The sequence below is a fragment of the Hemicordylus capensis genome, chromosome 10 (genome assembly GCF_027244095.1).
Source record: "Hemicordylus capensis ecotype Gifberg chromosome 10, rHemCap1.1.pri, whole genome shotgun sequence".
In the NCBI taxonomy this organism is placed as follows: Eukaryota; Metazoa; Chordata; class Lepidosauria; order Squamata; family Cordylidae; genus Hemicordylus; species Hemicordylus capensis.
The window spans coordinates 15,173,058-15,196,672 of NC_069666.1; the positions used below are offsets into that span (position 1 = coordinate 15,173,058).

A 23,615-nucleotide genomic window follows, 5' to 3' on the forward strand; every position below is an offset into this window, starting at 1 on the left:
AATGCGTAGGGCTACTGTGAATCTGTGATGGGTACACTGGGTACACTGCTATCGGGCAGCAGCGATATAGGAAGATGCTGAAAGGCATCATCTCATACTGTGAGGGAGGTGGCAATGGTCAACCCCTCCTGTATTCTACCAAAGACAACCACAGGGCTCTGTGGTCGCCAGGAGTCGACACCGACTCGACGGCACACTTTACCTTTAAATACTTAGAGGTAAGGCATTGCTGTAGGCTTTTACTTATTGTGTTCTATTTCTATCTGGTTGATGATTGTAATAAATATATCATTCCTGTAGAGGTAAGGTAATTAATGCTGTCTGTTTATCTTATGAATGAAGCTTGCTTGACATTTTCAAACTTATTCAGAAAATGGGCCAGATTCCTCTTGAAAAAAATGGTCTCTTTGGAATAGGCAAAACCTTCCAGTCTGTGTTTCTAGGCTAGTTCTCTCTTCCTGTCCAAGACCATGTGGCAGAAAGCCTCGGGTGGGGAGAGAGGCCGGTGCCAGTCCAGCTGAAAACTGCAGGGCAGATGAACCCACAGAAATGGACTTCCCATCCTAGTTCCTAGCGAGGAAGGAAGCGGCTGGCCTGGCTCCTGGGAGGCTGGAGGAGTCTCCTACCAACCCGGATTTCTGCACTGACCTGTGTCTTCTGCTGCTTGTTCTGGGGAGAGGCGTGAGTGAATGAGGCTTTTCAAAACAACAATAAGTAAAGTGTGTCCACTCCTGGCTCCCACAGAGCCCTGTGGTTTTCTTTGGTAGAATACAGGAGGGGTTTGCCATTGTCTCCTCCCACGCAGTATGAGATGATGCCTTTCAGCATCTTCCTATATTGCTGCTGCCCGATATAGGTGTTTCCCATAGTCTGTGAAACACACCCGTGGGGATTCAAACCAACAGCCTCCTGCTCTCTAGGCAGGTTACTTCCCTGCTGTGCCATCAGGCGGCTTTTAAACAACAGAGGTCTCTGAAAATAATTAATCCAAGCTACAGGACCATAATCAACTATGACTATACTGTCTGACAATTTGCTGTATAGTTCCAGTTTGGTGAATGGGGGAGCAGGAAATCCTCTGGGAGGAGTACCTGCTACCCCTTGGGGTCATCCCTGGTAGAGATGGTGTGCAGTGTGTGTGGTGGGGAGAGGAGCTAGCAGAGACTGGATGGGGGGAGTTGTCTATTCCATATACACACACCCCATGGCAATTTCTCTCTCCATTCTAATGGGGTCGGGTGGAGATGGATCTTTTTCATAACCCTGTGAGCCTTCTTCCTTCCCCAAGCGATGGTGGTGGCTATGCCCTGCCTCAGTCTGTGAATGGGGTGGGGTCTCTAGGTGTCTTTCTGTGTTATCAGTGTCTGTAAAAGAGATCTAGGGCTGTATTTCTAGATTCTATATTTCTGCAAAAGAGATCTAGGGCTGCCAGGCTCCTTACACTCAGTGGAATTAACTTCTGAGTATACATGCATCGGCTTGTGCTCTGTTAGTGAGGAAGGGGAGCTTCTGTTTCCTTTCTGGGTTCCCCGCCAAGGGGCTCTGCCTGTTGTTACCCTTGGCTCCATCTGCCTTCAGCTGCCCTGTCCTCTGTCCCACCACTAGCTCCCCATGGGCATCAGTTGCCGCAGCCCCTCCCCAGACCCGTGCCACAGTCTGAACAGCAGCTGGAAGTAAAGAGATGAGCGAGGACTATAAACCTCAGTCCCCCAAGGTTTACGATCTATTTTTATGGTTGCTTGCATAGCACCTACTGGGTCAGCTGTCTCACGCGATTTGTACCTGAAAATACTCCCGAGAGCTCTGGCAGCCTATATTCCTGTCCTGTTTTGCATTGCTCTTCCTGTTACTTTTGAGGCACCAACTGGTGATAGTAATTTTCTTTTTCAGAACCAGTGGTCTCCGGTGTCTTTAACCCTGGTTGTTCCTTGTTCTCCACTGATGGAGCCTTTCTTTTTCTCTCCCCCACCCTCCCTTTCTGCAATTCTCTCCTCTGCTGCTTATTTGAAGAGGGAGACCCTTGCACAAGCACAGCAAGTTTGCGATGCTGTGGATATGGCTCAGGTCAACATCCCTGGCCTGTAGAAGGTCCCAGTCCAATCCTTGGCAGCTCCAGTTAAAAGGATCGGAGGGCAGGTCGTGAGAGCGACCCTGATCTGAAACCTTGGGGAGGTGCTGCCGATCAGGGTAGGCAGCACTGGAAGTTGCATGACTCGGTATAAGGCGGCTCTCCGTATGTCCAAAGTTACTAGTATGTGTGAAAAGGTGCGTAACGGTAGAGGTCTATATATGGCATGAATATACAGGCAAGTAAACTAGCCTGGTTCAAATATCAACATGCAACCTTAGGAGAAGAAAATGCAGAGGGGCTAGGTCTGCGTGAAAAGTGACGGTGGAGCAAGAAACACATCAAACCTCGATGAACTTCACACATGCACGTACGCATGAATCATCAACACTTGAGAAGGCTTGGCTGAATGTCTGAGCTCCCAGGTGATACGGAAACTCTGCCAGTGGCGGTAGACTGTGTCAGCATGTTCACATGTGCAAGTTGCCACTTGATGTTGCCATCATGTGTAGATTTTTTCTCGAAACCCAGGAGTGACATAGAGAAGATGCAGCAGTCTTTGCTGTAGATTTATCTGTGTATTCCTCCGCTCCCGTGGGACCGTTATCAAAGGCCCCATCATGGGCGTCTGCAGGTCTCCCCCATGGGAGGAGAGCTGGTCTTTGTGGTAGCCAGCATGAATTGTCCCCTCTGCTAAGCAGGGTCCACCCTGGCTTGCATTTGAATGGGAGATGACATGCGTGAGCACTGTAAGATACTCCTTTTAGGAATAAGAGATTCCCCTTAGGAATAAGATAAGAGCACTGTAAAATATTCCCCTTAAGAGACGGGCCTGCTCTGGGAAGAGCATCTGCATACTTGCATGCAAAAGGTTCCAGGTTCCCTTCCTGGCATCTGATTGAGTGTGAGAAATCTGTTCAGAACTATCAGATTTAAAATCTGAGGATTCTATTCAGGCTGCGTGCTACCATGAATCAATACATTCATATATACCTCCCCCCCCAGCATATTCTAGTGTAAAAAGTAGTTTATTCAGCTAATTTCAGTGGCAGGATTGTGTATGCAGGATTTGGCAACTGTATGTAATCAGGGAAGTATGATTTTATTTTGCACAAGCACACCCACAAACAAACTCTTCAAAATAGCTAATAGATAAATACCTTTCAGCCAGGTGTTCTTAGCCTTAAGTCCCCAGATGCAGTTGGACCACAGCTCCCATCATCTGTTGGCTATGGTGGCTGAGGATGGTGGGAGTTGTAGTCCAGCAGTATCGGGGGACCCACAGTTGAGGACTCCTGGCCTGAGTGAAATAGGGCATCCGAGAACACAGAAAAGTGAGACCCAGAAGTTATTCACTTGCACGACAACGGCCCTTTCCTGAGGCTTGCTAACAAGACTGAGTTGTACGGGCTGTGCCCGGCAGTGACACTATTTATGGAGCTGTATGTGGGGGGTTTCGGTGGCTTTGCTGCATCCTAGTTCAGCTGCCACCCGTTTCTGTGCAGGGCCTTGTGGTGTGTTTCACAACTGTCTGTCAAACTCAACAGGCGCAGCCTCGCCCATTGAGCAGGGGGAGGGAGATGCTGCACCTGCTACATTCCTGCCTGCTGGGCAGCTGATGAGGCATGCGCGCCTTGTCGGAAACTGGTGGGGTGGGTTCCCCAGGGCTGCCTGTTGGAAACGATGGTGTGGGTCAAGTAACTGTGCTTTAACCTCCCACGCAGGGGTGGTTTCCACGCTCCACAGGGGCAGTCCCTAACGCAAGAGGAAATGCTTGTGGCCAGTGGGCCCACACATGTGTTTCAGAAGGCAGGAGGGGCCGTTTCAGACAATGAAATGCAGCTCGCCTCCAGGTGCTCCTCTAGGGGGTGACCCATGGGGCACGGGGTCTCCAGGGGATTGCTCAGAGCTCCAGAGCTCATCAGCCACCTCAATCCTCCATGACCTTCATGACCAGAAAGAAGGAGCAGCCATGGAGGCGCCTTCACGGATCAGGGAGAGGGCCCCTGGCCTCCCCTGGCTCTCTGCTGCTTCCACCTTCAAAGGTGCTGTATCATTTAGAGACTTTAAAATATATGAGATTTATTCTTGGGGGCTTGGTGTTGTGATCGAGCTTAATTATACAACGGATATTTACATGCTGCTTTTCAACAAAAGTTCCCAAAGCAGGATGGATGGATAGATAGAAATAAAAGGGCTCCCTGTCCCCAAGGGGCTCACAGTCTAAAAAAGAAACATAAGCTAGACACCAGCCGCAGCCACTGGAGGGATGCTGTGCTGGGGATGGATAGGGCCAGTGGCTCTCCCCCTGCTCAATGAAGGGAATCGTCACTTTTTTTAAAAAGGTGCCTCTTTGCTCAGTTAGCAGGATAATAGTTATCAAAAGAGGAGCTGTGGCCGGGCCCCAGATCTTTTAAGTAGCTAGCTGGGGCATTGCTAGCTAAAAAGATCCGGGGCCCACTCATAGCAGTGATCTTTGAGGTAGAGGTGTTGTATGTACACATAGAGGACAGGTCTATCAATGGCTACTAGTTTGGTGGCTGTGGGTCACCTCTAGCCTCGGAGGCAAGATGCTTCCAGCCTCAGAGGCAATAACAGTTGCAGGGGAGCAACAGCAGGAGAGAGGGCATGCACATACCTCTTGCCTGTGGGCTCCCCAGAAGCATCTGGTGGGCCACTGTGTGAAACGGGATGCTGGACTAGATAGACCTTGGGCCGGATCCAGCAGGGTTGTTCTTATGTGGGGTATACCTGGTATACTTCGGAAACTTCTTTTGGAACAAGCAGGTGGCATTCCAGTGCCATCATCACAGGGATTCGTCTGGCCGCTTCCTCTGACATTTTTATCCCTTCTGCAAAGCACCGGACTGCAGCCTCAAATGGCCTCCCCTGTGCGGCTGGTAGCCATGTCCCGGTTGCCAGTGCTTCTGAAGAGAACTGGTATGCAAGGATACTCTGTGTGTGTGTGTGTGTGTGTGTGTGTGTGTGTGTAATCCTACTCCACAATGACCTCATGCTTGCTTTTTTTTTTTAAAGTGGGCAAAGTGCATTTCTAGGTGGGTGAGCTATGGAGGCGAGAAGAGAGCTGGTCTTGTGGTAAAGTAAAGGTAAAGGGTGCCGTCGAATCGGTGTTGACTGCTGGCGCCCACAGAGCCCTGTGGTTCTTTTTTGGCAGAATACAGGAGGGGTTTGCCATTGCCTCCTCCCGTCTCTCTACTCAGAAAATGTCACAGGAGAAATTTAAATTAATGGCCAGCACCCACTCACCACAGGCTCTGCCTGATTTATGGCCATTCTCCTCTCAAGTACAATTGTAAGGGCTTCGGTTGTTCTTGAGCTGTTTCCCTGAGTGATCAGCGCCCAATCTCCATTCTCTCAGTCCTCCCCGCCTGCCAAAAGCAGCTGGGGGCACCAAACACCCCTTGGAAAAGTAGTTCTACACCCACCTGCCCCCCCCATTTTTATTTCAAAAATCTATGTGGGGCATAGGAAGCTGCCATATACTGAGTCAGACCCTTGGTCCATCCGGCTCAGAAGTGTCTACGCAGACTGGCAGCGGCTTCTCCAAGGTTACAGGCAGGAGTCTCTCCCAGCCCTATCTGGAGATGCCAGGGAGGGATCTTGGAACCTTCTGCATGCAAGCCTGCAGGTGCTCTTCCCAGAGTGGCCCCATCTCCCGAGGGGAATATCTTACAGTGCATATACAAGTAGTCTCCCATTGAAATGCAAACCAGGGTGGATCCTGCTTAGCAAAGGGGACAATTCATGTTGTTACCACCTAATGGTGCAGTGGGGAAATGACTTGACTAGCAAGCCAGAGGTTGTCAGTTCGAATCCTCGCTGGTATGTTTCCCAGACTATGAGAAACACTTATATCGGGCAGCAGCAATATAGGAAGACTAGTGTTTCAGGCCCGTTGTGATAACGGGCGCTAGTAGGGGAGAGTTCCCCCCCCCGCCCCACTTCCTCTGGCCTCCCCCCCTCACGCCCTCCCAGCTGGCTGAGACTTCCTTACCCAAAGCAGCCCGCGACAGTCGGGCGATCAAAAATCCATTTTTTGCGAAGAAGAGAGGAGCTCCGGAACAGAGCTCCTCTCTGTGCTAAGCCAATGCCCAAACTGCTGCTATGGACGCAAAGGACGCAATAGGTGTCCTTTGCGCCCAAAGCACCACTTCGGGGAGAGACTTAGCACAGAGAGGAGCTCTGTTCGGGAGCTCCTCTCTTCTTCGCAAAAACAGCTTTTAGTTCGCCCGACTGTCGCGGGCTGCTTCGGGTAAGGAGGTCTCGGCCAGCTGGGAGGGCGGTTGGCGGCCATGGCGGCGGCCGCGGAGGCATTCTTCTGGGCCGTTTTGGCCCTTAATCATTTGCGGGGGGGGGAGCGGGGAAGGAGTATGTGGGCAGCTGGGAGGGCGGGAGAGTGGGCGGTGGTGGTGGTGGTGGCCGGGCAGACTCTGGGGGCGGCGCTGCCGGTCCGGTCCGCCCCCGCCTCACATTCCCGGCCGGTCTCCCCGGACGGGCAAGGGCCCCAAGGACTTGCAGCCGCCTGGCTGCGGCGGCGGTGCCAGGCCTCGGCGGCGGCTCTGCCGCCACCTCGGCCGGCTTACCCCATCACCTCCTCCCCCCACCCGGCTTCGGCGGCGCGGCTCCACCGCCGCCTTGGCCGCGCTGCGTCCTCTGGCCGAGGCGGCGGCTTTGCCGCCGCCTCGGCCAGTCTCCTCCTTCCCCGCATTCCCGGCTTCTTCGGGGCGGCCGCTTCTGGCCGCCCAAGATGGCCACCGGGTGCCGGCCCTCATGTCTCCCTTGCCCTGTTCTGCGCCTGCGCTTCGCGCAGGCGCAGAACAGGGCAGGGAGGCACGAACACACGCTTGGTGCCCGTCCACGGACAGACACCAAGCGTTTTATTAGAGAGGATGCTGAAAGGCATCATTTCACATTGTGTGGGAGGAGGCAATGGTAAGCCCCTCCTGTATTCTACACAAGAAAAACCACATGGCTCTGTGGTCGCCAGGTGTCGCCAGTGACTCGACGGCACAACTTTAGCAGCAATAATGCTAACCTGTTAGCAGTTGCCCCTGCAAACTGAGCAGAGAGGTACCTTTTTGGTGATTCTCTTTATTGAGCAGGGGGAGAGCAACTGGCCCTATCCATCCCCAGCACAGCATCCCTCCAGTGGCTGTTGCTGGCGTCTATCTTTTTAAGATTGTGAGCCCTCTGGCAACAGGGAGCCATCTTAATTGATTGTTATCTATGTAAACCGCTTTGGGAACTTTTTGTTGAAAAGCCGTATATAAATATTTGTCGTATTCATATACACATCTGCAGTATCCTGCACACAAGTACAACATAATGTCTGAACAGAGCCCTGGAGGAAGGGACATCCTTCCTTCCTGTCCCTTTTTGCTCCCCATCCCTCTTCTAAGTCGTAAAGAGCCCTGCCAGCGGCTGGCACACGTGACCCCCAGTGCCTTGGCATCCTGCCTTATTGCCTCTGTTGAAGGCTGGGCCTTGTTTGACTTCCTGGGCTTCTTCACCTCTCTTATCTTGAATGGCTTGTCTATTTGGGGCCATTTCCTGCTCTCTCAAGGGCTTGCATTGCAGCGGAGGGCCTGATCTCTCGGGAGGGATAACCTATTGGCCTAAGCACGGTTTTCTTTGGCGTTTCCAAAAGCTCCCTGCCGAGTCAGTTAACTGATAATCCCAGCCAGGAGGTGCAGGCAGGACTGTTGGCAAAGCTCAGAGCGGGGCCGAAGTGAGCTGTTTTCTGTTTGGAGTTGCTTCTGTCCCCATGGGAGTGACTGGAACACAAGGAACTGCCGTCCCTTAAGCACCACCGGCCTGGGTTTCCCCGACACAAAACGGCCCAACTGGTGCCGTGGGATTTCAGACTGTTAGGAGCTTTATGTGGTTGTCCACAAAGTCAAGGGCGACGCTTGTACAGCAACTAGTTTGGGGCAGCAAAGGGATGGCAAAGGTGGTTTAGGGGAGTGAGGATTTCAGTCGACACTATGCCTATAGAGGTACGGGAATGAATGCCGTCGGCTTGCGTGACATTTCCCAACGTATTCAGAACATGGGCCAGATTGCTCTAGGAAAATACTGTCTTTGAATCAGGGCAAACCTCCCCGTCTGCCAGTTCCAGGCTAGTTTTTTCTTCCTGTCTAAGACCATGTGGCAGGAAAGGCTGGGATGGAGGAAGAGCTCAGGACCGGACCAGCTGGAAATGGCAGTTCCTGGCCAGGAAGGAAGCGAAGGGGTTGGCCGGACTCCTGGGAGGCTGGAGGAGTCTCCCACATATCTGGCTGCATGGACTTCTTGTTCTGGAGTAGGTGGGGGAGTGGGTGGATGAGGCTTCTTTAAACAATGGAGGCCTTTTTGACTCATTCAGGCTATAGGACCATAATATACTGTGCCTGCATTGCATTGTACTATGCAATATGTATTGTACTATGTATTATGTTTTGCAACACATAATATACTATGCGACACTTTGCTGTAAAATTCCAGTCTGGTGGATGGGGGAGTGGGAAATATTTTTTGGGAAGCACCCACTACCCCCTTATTACCTCTTTGGGGTCATCCCTGCACAAACTGTATTCTTGACAGAGAATCTCTGCCCATTCTGGCTCTCTGAGCATGCCTGAAAGATACACCTTGTCAACCAGTGGTTAGTCTTAATCATACATTCCATCAGGGTCTCTCCAACTTGTCCTTTGAGTTGTAGTCCAACAACATCTGGGCACCCACATTTGAGAAACCTTGCACTTTAAATTCAGATACACATTTAAAATAAAAACCTTAGATGGATGCCAAAAGAAAATATAATGTGTGAATCAACTCTTAAGGATTACTTCTTAACAGCCACATCTTTCCCACAACAGCAGGGCTGTACAACTTTGGTCCTCCAGCCGCTGTTGGACTACAGCGCCCATCATCCCTGACTATTGGCCACTGTGGCTGGGGATGATGGGAGTTGTAGTCCAGCAACAGCTGGGCAGCCAAAGTTGTGCAGCCCTGTACATGATGCAGATTGCACAGTAGAAGCCATCAGATGTGGCAACTGTGCCTGCACACAACAAATCTTGTGGTACTGAAAAGAAAACAGTTTGGGTTTGTTTGTTTTTTTGCAGCAGAAGCTTTTGTGGACCAGAGCCAGTTTCATCAAATATATGAAGGCAGCAGATGCATGGGTGCAGAGGAAAAAGATTGTAAACAAATAGGACCACAAAGCCTTGAGATTCAAGAGATACTGATCTGTGCCGTTTCCATGCAAAGTTTAAATGTGCACAAATGAGTGTGGTAACCCTTCACAGCAGCAGTAATGGGCAGCAATGCAATCTTCCTAGCATGGCTATGTTGATTTGATACCTGTAGTGGGAGACTATTGTGGTTCCCAGGCTGAAATATTCCCTACGTATCGATTTTGCTGTATGTGCTTTCCATGTAGGGGAGATTGAAGACAGTTTGATGCCACAGCCTTGCTAAAGGAGAGTGCTCTCCCGCTTCCCATGGGGCTGCTTAAAACCTGCGTGCCCTGAGAGAGGAGGAAGAAGAGAGCCCAGGCCAGAGGACCTCAGCGAAGGCCATGCGTGGGCTGAGATGTGACCACTCTGGCTGGGTTCACACAGTCATAAAGATCCTTGTTGAAAAGTTAATCAGGATGAGTGCACTCAGTGGAGCTGATTGTGGGCACCCAGAATTTCAAAGCAATCCTGGCCAAACGGCATCAATTAACCAGTCTTTAACTAGGATAGATAACCAGGATTTAATCACAGTGGTTTGACCAAGGTACCCATGAAATTCTGGGTTCACACCATCAGGGCTCACTCATCCTGATTAACGTTTTAATAAGGATCCTTGTGTGAACCCAGCCCCTGTCTGTTATCCCTTTTCATTTAAATACTACGAAGTTTATTTCTTTGGGGATGGGTTTTTTTTAGCAGTTAAATTTGTAAACCACAGAAAGAGGTTATGCAGCAAATAAATAAAGCCAGGCATAGGAACATAGGAAGCTGCCATATACTGAGTCAGACCATTGGTCTATCTAGCTCAGTATTGTTTTCACGAACTGGCAGCGGCTTCTCCAAGGTTGCAGGCAGGAATCTCTCTCAGCCCTATCTTGGAGATGCTGCCAGGGAGGGAACTTGCAACCTGAACAGATATGTATTGCATTCTTTCCCCCTCTTCAGGCACATGATCATATACTGAACATCAGTTATGAATATCTCGAACACTTGATATAGTTTGGGCTTCACTTGGTTGTTTGACCCTTGACAATTTGTGTCGAGAGCCATCATGGGGTTGTGGTTAGAGTGCTGGACTAGGACCGAGGAGACCCGAGTTCAAATCCCTGTTCAGCCATGAAACTCACTGGATGACTCTGGGCCAGTCACTTCTCTCTCTGTCTAACCTGCCTCATTGGCTTTGTGGGGATAAACATAACCATGTTCAGGCTTCTTGGGGAAAGAGCAGGATATAAATTTATTTATTTATTTATTTACATTTATATTCCCACTCTTCCTCTAAGGAGTCCAGAGTAGTGTACTAAATTTCTCCTCACGACAATCCTGTAAAGTAGGTTAGGCTGAGAGAGAAGTGACTGGCTCAGAGTCACCCAGCTAGTATCATGGCTGAATGGGGATTTGAACTCGGGTCTCCCCAGGCCTAGTCCAACACTCTAACCACCTCACCATGCTGGCTCACGTGGTGAAATACATCCATCCATCAAAATAAGTAACACAGTGGGTAGAGCACCTAATTTCTGACATATTTGCAACAAAAGCTCCAATACCACTGGAAAAAGGAACCAGGAAAATAAGCAGGAAGGTCGAGATCGCACCCCGTGTTGGGAAGCGCCACACAGAATACTAGAACTTGAAGCCACACATCGGTTGCTCTGAACTACAGCTAGTACATTGGCGCTTTGAGGCAGATAAGACGCATACAGTTTGTATTCAACAAATGAAAGTGTCTTAGTAACAGGAATGCTAAAATAAAAGGTTCGCAGTTCAAGGGCAGTAGCACTCGGAAACAAAGAGGAGTAGCAAAACAAACAGTTGTACTGCACCTTAAAGACTAAGGGAGGAGAGCTGGTCTTGTGCTAGCAAGCATGATTTCTCCCCTTTGCTAAGCAAGGTCCATCCTGGTTTGCATTTGAATGGGAGACTATACATGTGAGCACTGTAAGATATCCCCCTTAGAGGATGGATGCTCCTATGTTTCTAAAGTCCTGCAGGTTTTTGTGTTGTAGGAGGGCTGAGTTGTTCTCTGTAAGTTTTCTTATCTTTTTAATGTTCTGTTAAATGCTGCTTAGCTGCTCTATCCCCTCAATGTGACTGGCTGGAGAGCAAATTTCTGGTGTCGGACCAGACTCGGCTATCTGTGCTTTAAAAATTGCCCCTGCTCAGATCAGTGCATCAAATCAGTGCTGTCTCTGTAACAGAGAGAGGTGTGCTAAGCTGAGAAGCTCACACGGACTTGTGTGGACCATTCATTTTTTACTAGGCATACGTTTTATATCAACTTAAGTGGCACAGCGAGGAAATGTGTGACTAACAAGCAGAAGGTTGCCGGTTCAAATCCCCACTGGTACTATATCGTGCAGCAGTGCTATAGGAAGGTGCTGAAAGGCATCACCTCATACTGTGTGGGAGGAGGCAATGGTCAACTCTTCCTGTATTCTACCAAAGACAACCACAGGACTCTGTGGGCGCAAGGAGTCGAAATTGACTTGATGGCATACTTTTCCTTACGTTTTATATATTAAAAGGTCTTTCCTTCAGATCACACCACCATCGTGGTTCTGTTCCTATTTATATCTGTGTATTAATCGCGTTGACTGGCTGTTGTAGACGTTGAGTGGTTAGTGCTTGTCACATCCCCAATGCCAAGGGATACATTTCTTCCACTACCAAGCCAACATAACTTTTGACGTTGCTTTATAAGGCTTTTAAAAAATTCTTTGGGGGGTGAAAGCTTCCTGCTCTTACCCCACAGGAACTCAAGTAGCCCTTGTTAATGTAAACAAGACTTTCCCCCTGCACCAACATTTACACACTTCGTAAGTCCCAGGATGCTGCCTTACCTGATTGCCTGCGTGTCTGCTGTCTGGTCCAGCAGAAAGCGCGGCATCTCTCCTTTGGGGCTTCTGTCTTCCCCCGAAGGGAACGGGGGCAAGATGGTTCCAGGTTGGTTGGTTGGGCCCAGGTGGGGTTGAGCAGGTGAGGCAGGGAGACCTGGGAACAGCTCCAGTGGGGGCAGCCTTGTTGGGTGTGACAGGAAGCAGCAAGTGAGATCAGGGGGGAGTAAGCTTGGAGTAAGCTTTAAAAGCCCTGCCAGCTTTGTAATGGGGCATTTGAAACCCAGGCAACCGATGGTGAGGGCTGTTCTTGGGCATGGGAGTTGGAAGCTTCCCTGGAGAGGGAACTGGTGGGATGCAGCAAGCCAGGAGGAAGGCTGAGGTGATGAACTAACCTTCTCCTTTGGTCTACTCTGATGCTGACTTTGTCTGTTCTCCTTCCTGTCGTTCTGGGTTCAAGAAAGGCTAGGAACACTCTTCCTTTTCCTTGTAGCCATACAATAAGCAAGCACAGCCCTGCTGGATCCAGTCTGCGGCCGATCCAGTCCAGCATTCTGTTTCCCAGATGCCTTTCGGAAGAAGCCCACCAGCCGGAGATGAAAGCATGCCCCCTTTCCCCCACTGTTGCTCCCCTACAACTGATTAGTTTTATTTTGGCGCGTGCAAAATATTCCCTCCTTCACCCTTGGAAGGCCATGCACTCTCCCCCTCCAGCACCGGAGCGCCCCGTCCTTGTTTATCTCCCATCACAGACGAGCTAACCAACGGAATCATTTCTTCCTGCTCACTATGTTTATATGGATTTTTCAGTGGGGTTGCAGGATAGGAAGTGGCCTGCCATTATAGGAAAAACAGGCTTCCAGTTATTTGTGGGGTGTGGGGGGAAGATTGCTACAATATCAGCTTGTATCAGCTGGTTACTTCCCCACCCCCACATTTTGCTGCAGCAGACTGTGGCTGAGAGATTTTACAGACACTTTTATAGATGTTTCACTGTCCATTGCCACTTCCTGGAAACCAAATGTTTCTGCAGAGGAGGCTCATAGCTATGCCACTGAACCGCTTGACCTCCAGCAACAGCGATTCAGAACTTTCCTCCCTGAATGTCTGGGCTATCTGCCTGTTGAACTGACACTCCAATCGTCTCTTTTCCCCTAGAAGATTAACATGCCTCCTCACCCTTCCTTTTTATTTTCGTTGCAGCACTAAACCAATGCATGAAAAAGCAGAGCCCATGCACAGCCTGGAGAAACTGGAGGCATTGCACAAGGAAAAGAGCTTGGATTCCCCGAATGGCAGGTGAGTGTTGTTTGCCTAGATTGTTTCTTGCTTTCTTTTTTAAGAGCAGTTCCTGGATAAAAGTTCAACTTCTTTCCCCCCCCCTCCTGTTTTCTCTTGGGATAACATCTACTAGCTGCCTTCCTGGTATTCATAAGCAAGGTCGGATTGATAAAAAATGTATTTTAGGACCACAATTTTGGCAGCCCATTCTGACTGCAGTAAGCCCACATTCAGTGCTAACATTTTCTAGCCTGGCAGTTTCCCCTGTTCTCAGAGGATCTGCCCTGGGAACCTGTGTGCTCTTAGGATGGGCATGCCGGATGTTCAGGGGATAGTACAACTTTATACATACCTGTCAACACATGTGCTGTATGTGGATCCGGACAAAACAGGACTCCAATACTTCCTCGAAACGTCCACTGTAACTTGAGTTCGAAATAAAATATGGAATATATGAAACTCCATGGTTAACTTCTATGGAGAGGTGCTTCTCTGCATGTGAAATGTGGTGTTTGTCTCATGTTTATGTATGTATGTATGTATGTATTTGTTTATTTATTTAGTATATTTATATTCCACCCCAAACTTGTGTGTCTGGGTGGTATACAAGAAAACCACACGTATTAAAACAATTTAAAAATAGGTCTAATCAAAGACTTGGATGAATGAATGCATCTTAAGAGTCTTTTTAAAAACTGTCAGAGATGGGGAAGCTCTTACCTCAGCAGGGAGTGAATTCCAAAGCCTTGGGACGGCCATGGAGAAGGTCTGTTCCTGAGTAGCCACCAGAGGAGCTGGTGGCAACTGTAGAAAGACCTACCTAGATATTCTTAATAGGCAGAGAGGCTTGTAACGAAGAAGGCGTTCTCTTAAATACCCTGGGCCTAAGCTGTTTAGGGTTTTATACGTTATAACCAGCACTTTGTATTTAGCCCAGGAACATATTGGTAGCCAGTGTAACTACCACACTCTTGAGCGTGATGCAGCCATTTCTAGGAAATGTTGGGCCTGTTGTTGGCTGAGATTACACTTTCGTCCTCCCAGACCTGCCTAGTTGTGCATAGCATGGGTTCCTAGCCTTGAGCTTCCAGATGTTGCTGGATGACACCTCCCATCCCCAAAGGCCATTGTGACTGGGATGATGGGATTGGTCATCCAACAAGATCGAGAACCCCTGGCTTATAGTGTAGGTTCTATATCCATTCATATTTGCTGTTAGGCAAACATATCCTTCCAGACAAATCTTGCTAATCGTTAGTTGCGATTGTTCATCAGTACTGGAGAACCTTCCTCTTCCTTTCTCATGTGGCGATCTTTATGCCTTCATTCTGTTTTGAGATGCATCCAGAAAGCTTTTGATTGGCTCAGGTTTGGAGGGAATGAAACAAGCAGGTTAGCTTGCTAGATCTACTCTCTGACCCTGTGATATTCACTGATGAGGCGACTGCCCTCTCCACATGCTCAGAGACACCCCTTTCCTGACTATTACTTCAGGTGTTCCAGGTCTGAGCTCTGACTCGTGTTAAAACTTTAGGAAGCACAGTAGTTCCATTGAGTTCCCACAATGGCATCTTGCTTGATCAGTGGAAATGCAGGCATGAAACGAAGCGAAAAGGGATTCTGAGGACTTGAAAGAAGAGTAGTTGGAAAGACAGTTGGAGAGAGATGAGCGAGCAGAAGAAAAGATGGAGGAGTGGTTTGGGCGTCATGGGGAACCATGGTGAAATGTTGGTGCTGCGTGACATCTCCTAGCATTTAGGGGTGTGCTCCCCAATCCCTGCCTATGCACGATTCAGAAGAATTCCACTTTGGATTGTGACTAGGAACACAGACTGGCTGTGATGTCCAGACTGACCAACCTTAGTTTATTTTAACCCTGAGATGGGAAAGCCACATCAAACCTTTCTCAAGCAGGAGAATCGGTTGTATTAACCGTGATGGTGGTCATGATGATCTTTAGCATTTGTATAGCACTTTTGAGTGTTCGTGTTCAAAGCACTTCACATGTATTACCTTACTGCAGTTCTGCAACAAGACCTGTAAAGTAAGTGAGTATTATTATCCCCATATTAGAGAGGAGGGGCTGGGGCTGAGAGGCTCGCCTGAGGCCACTTGGAAAATCTGTAGTGGAGGCAGGGCCTGAACCAGGAAAGTCCTGATCCGTAGCTTGGCCTCTTAACCATTATGCTACAGCAGCTTGCCGCTGTGACCGTGGGATCTCTGTTTGTCTTGCAGCCTGCACCTGAGTGATGCCTTAAAGGAAGAGGAGCTAAAGAAATATCAGCGAGAACTGGTGAGTTGGGATGGGGCTAGCATTTTTCTCCTAGGAACCTGCGACGTGTCTGCCAAAAGTGGCACGCAAACTGATGTTGAGTGGCACTCGCTCTGCAACGACAGTCATCCCTTCCCAACCGCGAGGGTTCCATTCCGGGAAAACCTCGCGATTGGCCAATTTGCGGTTGGCGAGCAATTAAAAAGCTTTGGATACGGGGGGTTAGGGGAATCGTGGTCGCGAAAAGACAGAGAAATACAGAAAAAACCACCAAAACCCACCCAGAATTTATTTAAATCAATATTGGTCATCAAGAGGAGTGACGAGGGACCCTCCCCACCCACCCCACCCAAAATTACAAATATATTTTGCCAAACCATGGATACTCTCATCATGGTTGGTGAGACCTGTCACGATTTCCCAGTCACGGTTACACAAAACAGTGATTGGTAAAACTGTGGTTGGTGAAGGATGGCTGTAACTGCACTGCTTTAGAGGAGGTGCATGCTGAAACCTGGGTGCAGAGGGGAGCACACGATCCCTTGCGGTGAGTTCCCTTGCTCCCAATTTCCGGCACACAGTCCCTCTAAAACACTCTTGTAGCTGAGTCAGAGAACCTCAGGCAAAGAACATATGATATGGAGCGAGAAAGTGACCTGAGTTTTATTATTATTATTTTATTATTATTTTTACATTTATAGCCTGCCCTTCCTCCAAGGAGCCCAGAGCGGTGTACTACATACTTAAGTTTCTCTTTCACAACAACCCTGTGAAATAGGTTAGGCTGAGAGAGAAGTGACTGGCCCAGAGTCACCCAGCTAGTTTCATGGCTGAATGGAGATTTGAACTCAGGTCTCCCTAGTCCTAGTCCAGCACTCTAACCACTACACCATCCTGGCTCCGCTAAACCCGATAACCATGCCAAAATTCCACGGAGCCTTGACACAGGCACAATATAGCTCTACAAATAGCAATTCTGCAAGGGAGATATTAAAAAAAAATCCTTATAAAGAACACTCTTGTCACTGCAACTTGGGAGATATCGGAATGATGGCATTTGTGCTCCTTTATTGCCAATTTTATCGAGAGATATGGCATAAATATATAACTCCTTTTATCAGTTGTCATCCAGGTTGTGCAGATTCTTTTCATCTTGATTATCTCTTAGCCGACCAGAACGATTCAATATCTTATAATGTGGCTAACTTCTGCTTAATAGCCAATAAAATTCACCAGGAGCTCATTAAGAATCCAATTTAGTTGTTCTTCTCTGATGTTTAATTATTGTATTATAACCTTTGTGGTTTACTTTGCTGGGCTTCTGTAAGTATTAATATTGTACTGGTCTGTAATAAAGTGTTTGATGGGGTGGTTTTCAGGGCCTACATGCTGGAAATCGGGGGTAGGGGAAAGAAGGGCAAGACCCTGCGGTGAGTGTGAGTGTGTTAGTGTTAGAATCGAAACTTTATTTATTTATATACTCTTTATTTAGCATATTTGTATACCACTCCAAACCCATGTCTCTGGGTGGCTTGCAATAAAACAACACTGAATGAATGAATGAATAATAAATAAATAAAAGGCTGCATGTCCCCAAAAGGCTCGCAATCTAAAAAATGAAACCTAAGATAGACACCAGCAACAGGCACTGGAGGGATGCTGTGCTGGGGATGGATAGGGCCAGTTGCTCTCCTCCTGCTAAATAAGAGAATCACCACTTTTAAAAGGAGCCTCTTTGCTCAGCACCTTTGATTCAGCACCTTTGATTCAGCACCTTTGATCCCCATTCGATTTAAAATTTAATTTAATTCTAATTTTTAATTTAATTTAAAACCATTATAAAATTCTTACGGGCATGTGAAACCTTAAATTAGAGTGCATAAATGAAGACTTGGCCCACCGCTTCTGAAAGGTTGGTGGCCCCTGTCCTAGACACTCTTGCCGCTCTTGATGATGACCCTTTTGGATGAGGGTCCAAAGCACTGCGTATGCCTTCCCAGCAAGACAGATGGCCTGCAAGGGACAGAGCACAGCTCGTTTATCTGGGTCCTGCAAATCCACCTTCTGCTCTTGACTTGATATTCAGCGGGTTCTGGTCTAGCAGTTAACCCCTGCTGACTGAGCAAAGAGACACCTTTTCAAATGGTGACTCTCTTCTATTTAGCAGGGGGAGAGCAACTGGCCCTATCCAACCCCAGCACAGCATCCCTCCAGTGGCTGTTACTTATCTTATGCTTCTCCTTTTAGGTTGTGAGCCCTTTGGGAACAGGGGACCATCTTATTTCTGTATTTTTTCTATGTAAACTGCTTTGAGAATTGTGTTGAAGAGCGGTGTATAAATATTCGTAGTAGTAGCAATGTCTGTTTTGAATCTTTTTCGTGGCTTTTGGGGTGTGTGTGTACCTCTTTATTGCAGTGGTTGTAGGTTTATTATCCCCGGCTGCTCCTCCGGAGGGCTAAAGCGACTCGGTCTTGCAAGGTCTGTGATGCAAGGATGCTGCAGGACAAGCATCCTTCCATGCAAAGCCTGGCAGGTTCTCTGAAAACCAATTATGCAATTTAAGCCTTTGCCCATGGTCTTCTTTGATGAGACTTAACTTTATCTTGCCGATTTTACTATCTTATCTAGCCAAAGGCCGTAAATCTTATAATAAATATTTGGTTTGGATAAGTGCTTGATAAGCATGGGATTGATTTTGTTTGGAAGCTTCGCTTCAGAGGTCAACATGGGCTGGAAGTTTTTCACACCCAGCTTTTAGCTTGCGTCTCCTCCGGAATGGAGGTGTGTATATATTCACATATCAGCCAGGTTTACCCCAAAGTCCCTGCGAGCTATTAAGAAGCACTTCACACACAATCCAGGTTTTTCATTGTTCGTTAGAGTGTAGCCCGGTTTATATCTGGGGTGGAAAAAATCCACTTTTCACATCGATTTTTTGGGGCAACTTCAAACTCGCAGTAAAGTTAAAGCACCCCTTTTTAAGGAGGCTTTTTAATGCTCCATTTTTGGTTATATCTGGTAGGTTCTTTAGCTTTTTCTAATTTTTAGTTTTTAGCTTTTAATATAACTTATAATTTGATTGTGGTTGTTAACCTGACTTTTAACTTGTCTGTTCAGTTTGGTTAATTTTATTGCTTTTATTGTGTTTTGTATCTGTTTTATTGTTGTACACCATCCCGAGCAGTTGGGACGGGATATAAATATTTTAAATAATAATAAATAATAAATAAAGCCTCATAGTAAACCTGCGGTGAAGTCTGCTGTCTGGGAAAGCTTCTGATAGCTGAACACTTACATTAGGGTGAAGCTTACATTAGATTTGTGGAGGTGGCTGTTCCCCAACTTGATGTATCATCCTTGTCTGCTCAGGAAAGAGCTGCTGCTTTTTGCGCCGATGATATTTTTTGGCACATGTTTTTAGGAGAGGTCAGGGCAAGGTCGTTCAATTCCCCTTTCTCATACCAGCATGCAGCCCCAACCCACAGATCTTTACGCATAGCGGGCTTCTTGCACAGATCTCTGTGCACTCTGCTGTGGAACAGATGGTTGCAGCAGAGGGGAAGGTGGGGGGTACCCAGCAGGTGTGATATGTTTGCATTTCCTCTTCTTGCAAGAGAGGATATTAGTCATTTTTCTCCCACCTTATTTGCACAAGGTGTAATTGCAATCAGAGGCGCTCTTACCCCTGGACTTTGGGGCCAAAGTCCAGGGCCTCAAAAACCCCTGGGGGCCCCCAAATTGTCTTTAGTCTGCTCTGGGTGGTGTGGTTTGTGCCCTCAAGAAACCTACAGGTTAAAAAATGATGCTTGACTTGCAGTGGGCAGAGTGTGTGTGTGCTCGCGCGCTCCAAAAGCCTTTAGGTCCAGACTCCAAAATTACCTAGGTGCACCTCTAATGGCAGTTCCAAGCCGTTAGTTCTAGTCCTGGCTGCTGGAGCAACGTAGAACAAGACCACCACCTCCTCTTCCTCATGACAGCCTTTCAGATATTGGAAGGCAGCTCTCCTCTCTCCCATTAGTGTCCTCTTCTCCAAGCCAGAGTCCCAGAACCAGTGTGGTGCAGTGGTTAGAGTGTTGAGCTAGGACCGGGAAGACCCGAGTTCAAATCCCCATTCAGCCGTGAAGCTCACAGGGTGACTCTGGGCCAGTTGTAGATCTCTCAGCCTAACCTACCTCACAGGGTTGTTGTGAGGATAAACATAACCGCTCTGGGCTCCTGGGAGGAAGAGCGGGATATAAATGTAAAAATAAATAAATAAAAATACCCAGCTCCTTCAGCCGTTCCTCTTAGGACTTGGCTTCCAGATCTCTCCCCATCTTTGTTGCCCTCCTCTGAACTGGCTCCTAATGATCAACGTCGTCCTTAAAATGTAGGACCTAGAATTGGACACAGTACTCCGAGTGAAGTCTGAGCAACTCTCTGGAGGTGCAGAAAACAAGCCTTCTCTTCCCTCCTCCTTTGTCACAGTAAGGAGGGATTAAAGGGCATTTCTGCTCTGCAGGATGCTCCGTAACACGCCTGTGTTTACTTTGATTTTACAACCTGTGTAAAACGCAATGGTCCTCAAAGCAGCCATCAAATCAGATTGCCAAGTGGGCCTTACTGCCCTCTCAGTTAGAGCTCCAGAATACTGCATCCTGTCGGTCGTACCAATGAGGAGTCTAGGTGTGCACACAAAACCAGTTTGGCCAGTTTGGTTTGAATCGGAACTGGATTCGGACCGAGCATGTGTGGTTTTGCACCCTCAAATGGGAGGCCAGGCTCAGCTCATATTAGAGCTGGTTCAAGGGCGGCGAGCGCAGTTAAAATTGGTTTTAAAAAAGATGAACTCATTGCTGCCAAGGGCGGCGGCTGTGGTATTTCTGCTGCTCTGAGCGGATGGTATCAATGGCTCTCACACCTTAGAGCTCTCAGAGGCAGAAGCTAACTGGGGGCACAGCCGGGAGTCCTGCTGAATAAAGACTGCACCCCAGCCTTCATACTGATGAGGGGGCTTTAGCTTGGTGGTAGAGTATCTGCTTTGCATGCAGAAGGTCCCAGGTTCAATCCCTGGCATCTCCAGGTAAAATAAAGTGTGCCGTCGAGTTGGTGTCGATTCGTGGCGCCCACAGAGCTGTGTGGTTGTCTTTGGTAGAATACAGGAGGGGTTGACCATGGCCTCCTCCCGTGCAGTATGAGATGGTGCCTTCCAGCATCTTCCTATATCGCTGCTGCCCGAAATGCGTGTTTCCCATAGTCTGGGAAACATACCCGCTGGGATTTGAACCGGTGGCAACCCCTGGCTCGCTAATCAAGTCATTTTGTCGCTGCGCCATTAGGTGGCCTGGTAGGGCTGAGAAAAATGTACGCCTGAAATCTTGGAGAGCTGCTCCCAGTCAGAGTAGACAATACTGAGCTAGATAGACCAATAGTCTGACTCAGCAGACAGCAGCTTCCGCTTTACCTGTATTGATGGCAAAGGAAAGTCTTTCAGGGGCAAACTTTGTTCCAGACTCCTTTGCCTAATTTTCCTATCCAAACAGGGTGTTCTTTTTGCCGAGAGTCCTATGCAAAAGAAGAGTAATGTCTGCAAGAAGACTAAATGTGTCCTCCTACTGATGTCTGTACATCAGCAACATCCCTGGCGGGGGGGACGGGACCCCTCTGACATCCTGACTTTTTGTGCTTTGTTTTATCTCTGTCTCTAGGCTCCAAATAAATACAACTCGCAGTACCACAAGTTATTCAAGGACATCCCCACAGAGGAGAGTGTGCTGAAAGGTGAGTGCGTAAGTGCGTGCGTGTGTGTGTGTGTGTGTGTGTGTGTGTGTGTGTGTGAATTTGCTCAAAGTGGGAGGGGAGATAATTGGAAAGTCCCCCCTGCTGGAGAGGAGAGGCAGGCACATGCTTTTAACAACAGGAGACAAAGCAACTCCGGGGCTGGGTGGAGGAGAGCTGATCTTGTGGCAGCGGGCATGAATTGTCCTCTTTGCTAAGCAGGGTCTGCCCTGGTTTGCACATGGATGGGCAACTACATTTGAGCACTGTCTGCTGTAAGATAGTCCCTTTAGGGGATAGGACCTTAGCTGAGTGTAGAGCAGGGATTCTCAACGTTTGGTTCCCAGATGTTATTGGACTTCAACTCCCATAATCCCCAGCCCCAGTGGCCTTGAGTTGGGGATTATGGGAGTTGAAGTCCAATAACATCTGGGTACCCAACGTTGAGAATCCCTGGAGTAGAGCATCTGCTTTGTATGCAGAGTATCCCAGGCTTGGTCCTTGGCAGCATCTCCAGGTAGGGCTGGGAAAGACTCTTGCCTGAAACCTTAGAGAGCTGCTGCCAGTCAGTGTAGACAACACTGAGCTAGATGGACCAATGGTCTGACTCAGTATAAGGCAGTTTCCTGTGTCCTTATGACCAGCACTAGCCTTTCAGATGGTTGAAGACAGTATAATGGATCTATCTCTTCCAGGGGTGTATATCCTAATTTCTGTTATCCCACTGTTGTCTCTGACCAGACAGGTTTTGGAGACTCGGGGGGGGGGGGGAATTGTGAAAAAAATTGTGAAATCTGTTTACGGGAAATAAAAGTGGAACAAGTGTGCACAAATATGTTTCTTTGAAAAAACATACATCTCTCTCTAGCTCTGGTTCTTCCTGTTATATGAACATATGGAGATTTTAAATGGTTTTAATCATTTTAATGTTTTGCTGTTTTTAAATTGGTTTCAGTGTGTAAACCGCCCATATATATTGGGCAGTATCAAAATATGCTAAATAGATAAGTCATTCAGATAAACAAATCATGCCTTTTCCATCTCGAGAGGGGTAGATGGTGCCAAGAATCTCAATGAGCATTTGTCCACAGAGATGGTACCGATGACCGGAATTTGTGGGCCTAGCTCATGAACTATGATGGGAGGGGAGACCCATAATATTAGCTCTGTCCCCATTCCCTGGAATGACCCATGCTGGAGCGACCCACAGTGTTGTTGTTGACAAGGGTTCCTTGACAAGGGTGTTTAAAAAAAAAAAAAAAAAGCTCCAGGGAGCCATGGGAGGAGGTGATGGTTGTGTGCGTTCTGTGTCCGCAGAGCATTGCTTTGTATATGAGCCCTAATTGATACCTCCGATACATTATCTGTATTTCCTGCAGTCTGCTCCTGTGCCCTTCAGAGAGATATCCTCATCCAAGGACGCCTTTACATCTCCCCAAACTGGCTCTGTTTCTATGCAAACCTTTTTGGGAAGGATATCAAGGTAAGTCAGCTTTGGTGCAGTAGCTGAAGTATTTGGATTGTCTCGGAACTGGACATGAATTTGGAAGTACTGCAGGGAGAACGTTGTTGGAGGCCGAGAAGCAGAAACCGAGAACAAGAGATAGAGCTCTGCCAGATATGCTAGACCCAACACACACAGTCATTAAAGTAAGCCTTCATCCCATACACGAGACAAAAGCCTCCCAGGGGAAACGGACCTCGAAAATCTGCTTCCTGCAGAAAAACCTGGCAGTTGTGCCACTGCATTGGGTAGCTTTCCTGATTACACACTGTTCAGCAGTAAAATGTTTCGGCTTGGCAGGATAGTTTTGAAAACATACAGAGCTTGCGCAAACCTCCTGCAACGGGAAAATACAGCTATTTTTTTGCGACACACATGCAATGTTATAGGACTAAAATGCAAGGATGAAATCTGATAGAAGGCATCGGAAATGTGAACGGCACCTTGCTGACAGCACAGGGACTGTGATGACGAAACACAGGCAGAGCAGAAGCACACTTAGTGGACAGTAGTGACACTGTTGTAGAGTGTAACTTGCAAAGCGCCCTGGAGCTGAAAACTGAAACTTGAATCTTTGGATCTGAAAACTGGAGTTGGAAACTTGGAGTTGAGCCACTACACTGGGTAGATCACCTTTAATATTAACGAGCCAGCTGG

At 48.0% G+C, this 23,615-nt stretch overlaps 1 protein-coding gene across 2 annotated transcripts in view; it reads left to right on the forward strand.

Annotated features, from left to right (window-relative positions):
* The window catches only part of GRAMD2A (GRAM domain containing 2A), a 64,308-nt gene that overhangs the window by 14,674 nt on the left and 26,019 nt on the right, over positions 1 to 23,615 (forward strand). For both annotated transcript variants that reach the window (XM_053272779.1, XM_053272780.1), the window contains exons 2-5: positions 13,347 to 13,442; positions 15,660 to 15,717; positions 21,385 to 21,457; positions 22,834 to 22,937. In XM_053272779.1, the coding sequence (XP_053128754.1) occupies positions 13,347 to 13,442; positions 15,660 to 15,717; positions 21,385 to 21,457; positions 22,834 to 22,937 (331 nt within the window). The remainder of the gene's footprint in view (positions 1 to 13,346; positions 13,443 to 15,659; positions 15,718 to 21,384; positions 21,458 to 22,833; positions 22,938 to 23,615) is intronic.